Source organism: Oenanthe melanoleuca, chromosome 7, assembly GCF_029582105.1.
Source record: "Oenanthe melanoleuca isolate GR-GAL-2019-014 chromosome 7, OMel1.0, whole genome shotgun sequence".
Taxonomy (NCBI): domain Eukaryota; kingdom Metazoa; phylum Chordata; class Aves; order Passeriformes; family Muscicapidae; genus Oenanthe; species Oenanthe melanoleuca.
In genome coordinates this window covers 21,569,289-21,575,591 of record NC_079341.1, presented here as the reverse complement: position 1 = coordinate 21,575,591, position 6,303 = coordinate 21,569,289, and the positions used below count along the sequence as shown (strand labels likewise).

At 62.0% G+C, this 6,303-nt stretch overlaps 1 protein-coding gene across 6 annotated transcripts; it reads right to left on the bottom strand.

Moving 5' to 3' along the window:
• Nucleotides 1-150: 150 nt before the first annotated feature.
• LOC130255626 (gap junction gamma-1 protein-like) lies at nt 151-4,926 on the bottom strand. Of its 6 annotated transcripts, none has more exons than XM_056496547.1 (3): nt 4,776-4,926; nt 522-1,717; nt 151-395 (listed from the first exon to the last, which is right to left on the bottom strand). In XM_056496547.1, the coding sequence occupies exons 2-3, from the start codon at nt 1,690-1,692 to the stop codon at nt 388-390; spliced, it is 1,179 nt and encodes a 392-aa protein (XP_056352522.1). In that variant the 5' UTR covers nt 1,693-1,717; nt 4,776-4,926; the 3' UTR covers nt 151-387. The 6 variants fall into 6 exon arrangements, with proteins under 6 accessions (XP_056352522.1, XP_056352518.1, XP_056352523.1 ...); XM_056496543.1 differs by lacking the exon at nt 4,776-4,926 and adding an exon at nt 4,121-4,360; XM_056496548.1 differs by lacking the exon at nt 4,776-4,926 and adding an exon at nt 4,076-4,143.
• Nucleotides 4,927-6,303: the final 1,377 nt, after the last annotated feature.

Sequence of the window (6,303 nt, the reverse complement as noted above, 5' to 3'; positions counted from 1 at the left end):
GAGGGCAATGGGGGGCATGGGGAGGGGTGAGGACAACATGCTGGGGAAAATGGGTGTGGGAAGAGGAAAAGTAGGTGAAACAGGAGATGGGGCAAGGGGGGACACAGGCCCAGAGTGGAGATTGGGATGGAGTATAAAAATGCCAGGGTGCACATGTTGATGAGTTTATAAAAACGTATAAAAATAAGATATTCCCTTTTCTGAAAATTACGTAGGAATGAACCCAACAGCCCCTGATCCCTCCACTGCCCACTGAGACAGTGCTGCCCAGACTGCCCTGCTGGGCAGGTGTGTGGCATCCTTGGCCCTGTGCTCCTGGCAGGACGCCTGTCCCACGGTGGCCGTGGCAGCCACTCCAGCAGACACCGCTGTTGTCCCTGGCAGCACTCACAGCCCTGGAGGGAGCAAGAAGCAGGTTAGCACCCACCCCAGGGGGAAGGGCATCCTCTCTCCAGGGGAGCCTCGGGGCAGCCCCCACGCCTCCGCCCCAGCGGGCCAGATCCACCCCCGCTCCGGCTCACCCGTGGTCCTGTCGCAGGCGGCGGTCCCCTTCTCGTGGGCGAGGTTGAGGCGGTTCTGCTCGGCGGCGATGCCGTTGGCCTCGGGGCTGCTGCTGCGGGCGGGGCTGGGGGGCCGCGGGGGGGGCTGCAGGTGGAAGGCCACCTCCAGGTGCTCCTGGGCCAGGCGCAGGTGCTCACGCAGCCGGTCCAGCTCGTGCACCGGGGGAGCTCCAGCCAGGGCGAAGCGCCCCTGGGCCAGGCTCTCCCGGTAGTCCAGCTTGCCGTTGGTCAGTGGGGCTTGGGGCAGCTCCTTCTTCAGCGAGTGATAGGTGGGGGGGGCGCTGGGGGCTTTCTTGGGGTACTGTGGTGCAGGGCTGTCGCCAGATGGGAGCGGGGGGCCATCAGCCTGGCTCAGGGCATCACGGATGCGCCCCACACCAAGGTGCAAGAGCTCGCAGAGGTTGAGGAAGAGGCAGAGCCCGCTGACGGCATACATGATGAGGAGGAAGATGGTCTTCTCAGTGGGGCGGGACACAAAGCAGTCGACAGTGTGCGGGCAGGGGCTGCGGCTGCAGACGTAGGAGGGGCTCACCTCGAAGCGGTACAGCAGGTACTGCCCGAAGAGGAAAACCATCTCCAGCACCGAGCGGCACAGCAAGTGCAGGACGTAGGCCCGCATCAGCCCGTCCTGCTTGATGCGGCGCCGGCCATCGTGCTTCTCTCCACCCTCTGGGCTCTTCTCCTTCTCCACCTCGATCTCCTCAAAGATCATGGGGTCTTCTTCGTTGTCATCCTCTGCCTCCTCGTAGTCGCGCCCGGCTCCCCGGCGCACCACGGGCATGCGCCCCCTCCGCGCTGCCGGCGCCCGGCGCCGTGAGGACTCAGGCATGCGAGCGATGCGGTGCATGGCAAAGCCCAGGTACAGCACCGACGGCGTGGCCACCATGATGATCTGGAAGATCCAGAAGCGGACGTGGGACAGGGGCGCAAAGGCGTCGTAGCAGACGTTCTCACAGCCCGGCTGCTGCGTGTTGCATACAAACTTGCTCTGCTCGTCGTAGTAGATGGACTCACCCCCCACGGCCGTCAGCACGATGCGGAAGACAATGAGGACAGTCAGCCAGATCTTGCCCACGAAGGTCGAGTGGTTGTTGATCTCCTCCAGGAGCCGCGTCAGGAAACTCCAGCTCATCCTGACCAGGCAGCTGATTCAAATCCTGCAAGGAAGAGGCAGGCAAAGAGGCACTGAGCAAACATGCAAGCATCTCACCAGGACTCTGAAGTCTGCCAGCTGTGTCCCACTCCCTCTTCCAGCATCAGTCCCTTTCCTTACCCACAGATCCATAAACACAGCCCTGCAAGGGAAGCTGCCTCCCCAAAACTTTACCCCCTGCTCAGTACTGCCTCCCTCTGCTCCTGCCTGCATCCTGCTCCCGCCCTGCTGCCAGCCAGGTGGGTGGAGGCGACGGGGAAAGGCTGGAACATCCTGGTTGCCTGCAGGGACATATCTAGGGGAAAAGTGAGCACAGTCACAACCAGAGCAAACATGCCAGAGAAGGGCAGCACCAGCTGGGGACTGTGAGGGGACAGGCAGGAGCAGAACTACTTCCTTCTCTCCTGGTGCCACACACCCATTTATCACCTGGCACTGGACAGGTCCCTGACCAGCATCACACCCCATGAAAGCACTCACACCCTCCCACAGGGGTCCACAGGTCACTGGAGGAAGGCAACACATGGCAGCTCCTCTGACCCACTGCAGCTGCCAGCCCTGAGCCCTGGGTGAGGGGTCTCCAGAGCAGCATCCCCCACCACTGCTAATCAGCCACATCCTCTTCACAGAGTTCTCCTCTGAGGGCCAGTAGAGATGCAGCATCCCTCTCTCACCAAACCTCAGTGCTGTGCCTTCTCTCCTGCAGGATCCCAGCCTCCAAAGCCTGCAGTGGCTAGTGCTCACACCACCCTGCAGCTCCACAGCAAGGGCTGGTGGGGGGATGGAACAGAGGGCAGAACAGCGACAGCAAGGGGCAGAGTGGGGCAGCCAAAGAATTGCACAAAGCCCAGGCAAAACAGCTGACACCAGAGATTGGGGAGGAAATTACAAGGACCAAAGAAGATACAAGACATCACATCACCCACTGCCACCCCTGGTTTCAGCAGCTTGTGCATGAGATGATGCAAGCCAGGGCAGCAGGTGGCAGGGATGGCCCAAGGCAAGCAGAGGGTATCTGTCTGCACAGAGCCCCCAGGGGCTCCTGCCAGCCCCATCCCATCACCTCTGGCCAGGGCATGTCCCTGCAGATGATGATTGATGCTGCACTGATTCCACTATTGTCCAGAATAAGAGATCTTTTACACTAAGCTCAGCCAGCCTCCTTACCAACTGCACCTAAGAGTCCCTCCAGCACAAGAATCCATGCTGGGAACATGCCCTTGCTGCAGGAAGTGGCAAAGACTGGCACTAGGGACCCAAATTCAGCCCATCAGGGCCACCATCCTCCTGTGGTCCTGTGGTCATATGCCCTCCAAGGTTTCACTGCTGCCCTATCTCCCAGGTGTGAGCCCTGCTCCCTCACCACCTCCCTGGAAGGTGGATTCTTTGTGTCTGCCTTTACCCCAGCCTCTAGCAGCACACCACCCTGGCACCACGCTGAAGAACAAGGTGAGAGGACCAGGCAAGACGGCAGTTCCAGGACCTAAAGCCCAAGCTATGTCAAACCACGCTAGGTACCAAGCCCAAGAAAAGCAAAAGCACAGGGTGGCACTGCCGTGGTGGCCATGGAAGTGTGGCATGGGAATGGCTGAACACGTGGGATGGCAGCAGCCGTGGGCATGGCCAGGGCAGCACAGAGTACCAGCAGCCTGTCCCCTACTCGCGGCAGGTGACCAGAGGCCAGTTTTCAAAGCAGCACAGCCACCCAGGGCCTCCCTGCCACGCTGCGAATCAGGACTAGCGCCATATACCTTGGCTGGGCCCTACACTTACCCCTCAGTCCTACCGACCCCAGTCCCCCTGCGTGGGGCGCGCACCGCCCTCTGCCCTGCCGGACACGCCCAGTTTCCCCTGCCCAGGGGCACGACAGCAGGCATCGCACCCCGGGCTCACCGGCCCCCGCCCATTGGGGACCGCTGACCCACTGACCCCGCCACCCTGGGGACACAGCCCTTAACCCCGTCCTCCTCAGGGCTCCGGTCCCACCGACTCCAGCGCCCCGAGGGCCTCCAGCACAGCTGCCCCCGCCTGTCCGACACTTCCAGCGGCTGATCCCACCCGCCCGCGGCCTCAGCGCCCGCCCGGGGCTCCCTCCGCCCGGGTCACCGTCCCCTGCCCACCTGCCTGCCCCTGCCCCGCCGCTCCGCTCCGTCCCGCGGCACCCCCGCCCCACTCACGGCACGGCGGTTCGAGCGGCTCCCGCCGGCAGGGCGGACAAAGCCGTGGGGCGGCGCGCAGCCGCCTCCCGCCGAACAAAGGGGCCCGGGGCCGCCCCGCCCCGCTCCGCCCGCCCGCCCGCTGCCGGTGCGCACCGACCGCCCCGCTCCGCGCCGCATCTCCGCCCCGCCAGCCCGCTCCGCACCGGCCACGGCCGCGCCAGCCCCGCTCCGCCAGCCCCGCTCCGCACCGGCCACGGCCGCGCCACGCGGCGGGAGCTGCGGACCGGCCCTTCCCGCTCCGGCCCGTCGGGAGCTGCGGACCGGCCCTTCCCGCTCCGGCCCTTCCCGCTCCGGCCCGTCGGGAGCTGCGGACCGGCCCTTCCCGCTCCAGCCAGTCCCAAGCCCGTCGGAAGCTGCGGACCGGCCCTTCTCCCTCCGGCCCGTCGGGAGCTGCGGACCGGCCCTTCCCGCTCCGGCCCGTCCCGAGCCCGTCGGGAGCTGCCGCCCCTCGGTGCTGCCGCCCGCGGCTTCGGAGGCCGCGCAGGGCTACGGGCGGGGGCCGGCGCCGGCCAAAACTCGACTCCCGCCCCAGCAGCTCCATCCAGCCCCGCGGACCGGCCTTGTCTCTCCGCCCCGCGCTATTGCAGGCTCCCTGCCCGCTGTAGGGGGACGCTCCGAACCGCGGGTGCGGCTCAGCCCGCCGGGTTTCCGGAGGGACCCCCCACCACGGCCTGAGAGCCTTCTGCACAATAACCTCCTGTTCCTCACAGCGTTCTTCCCCGCCCAGTAGAGAGCGAGGATGGAAGAAAGGAGAGATCTGGTGGCACAGAGGAGAGGTGGCCCCGTGCATGGTGGGAGCGCAGAACAAGACGTGCCATATTACCACCGTAATATGCCTCAAACCTTTTGAAGCCCGTGTTGCTTCTCGTGTCCCAGGCCAAGTTCCTGTAGAAGGACCCCGAGATGTGCTCTTAAGAGTCACCTACTGCACCGCCAAGGCCAGCACAATGACAGCAGCGGGTTTGAGTCACCACCCTGGAGCCGTGCCCTGTCCTTTCACCCAAGCACCCTGGCCACTCACTTTCTGCACTGCTAAAATTGGCTCTGTGGGAATTTTGCTGGGGCTGAGTGTCCAGACTGGGCTAACCACACCCTTGACGTCCTGAGCCCGGTTGTGTGGGGATGAGGAGGGACACTGAGCAGTCTTGCACAACCCGAATAGTCATGCTGAAGCTGGTGGCTGTGTAAGCTCATGAAGCACTGCTTCTCCTTACTGAAACATGTGCTCCTTCTAGAAAATGGAAGGGTTTCTATGAACTGGCACTCTCGTGCAGCACCAGGGCTGGCTGGCGGAGAGCTGAGGCCATGAGGTTGAGGCAAGGAGAGCTTTGGGGACTGTGGCCATCATATCCAGTATGGGGTTTTGGTTATTCTGCAGCAGCCCTGCTGCTTCCCTAAATCAGCAATGCCACCATGGCATTGTACCAGCACCTGAGCCTGGACACAGGCTTGGTGCTCTTACATGAGCGGGCAACCCCCCAGAGCAACGTTCTGTACCCTGACGGAGATGTAGGCTAGGGAAAAGGGCCCTGCTTTGGGCTCTTGCTCACTCCTTCCTTCTCCCCAGCTCATGGATGGGTCAATCCCAGGTGGCACATTAAGATCTATGGAGGGAGAGCTGCAGCAAATGGAGGGGAATTTGACCAGGACCTGAAGAAATAGTTTCCATTGAATCCCATTCTCATGCACACAACTGTGGCATTAACATTTCTGTAAGGGAAAAGTACATTCCAGATCCAGCACAGACATTCTGGTCACAATCTCCATCCCATGCCAGGAGAAACAGGAAGAGGTGGATGCAAGGAGACAGCAAGTCGAGCGTGGAAACTCAAGCTTTTGGAAGAATGTAGGGAAGCTTTCAGCTCCAGAAATGAAATCCAGAGCTGCAGGGAGGTGGCACCTGTAGAGCAGCATGGAGAGGTGGGAACAGGGCAGTGCTGGGGAGGTCAAGAAGCACATGTTCAACCTTCTGCTTTTGCCTGGCAGTTTAAAGTGACTTGTGGCTTTCCCCACAGTAACCACTTGTTTTCAAGTATTTCCAGCCTGGAAAGCTTGCCTCCAGCCTGGCTTCAACTCCAGGCAGTTTGCCAGGGGTAAGGGACCTATGTCACCCTTTGACTCTGGTGCTCAGCACATTAAGAACAAGCCTCTATTTCACCAGCCTCATATTAAACTGGGGAGTGTGACCTCTGAGGCACTGCAAATTTGAGCCCTTGAGCCCAGAATGAAGATGCTTGTTGGGCTGGGGTCAGGCACCACTGCTGCAGCGTTTTTGCACAGAACAGCTCAGCCCACACCTTGGAAGGCCAGCCCTGGGGCTGGTGTCACACACCCATGGACAGGCATTGCTGTGCTTGTCAGCATCCGGCCA

Bases quoted from the DNA above. Each gene is read 5' to 3' on its own strand.
- LOC130255626 (XM_056496547.1), bottom strand. From the start codon at position 1,692: ATGAGCTGGAGTTTCCTGACGCGGCTCCTGGAGGAGATCAACAACCAC.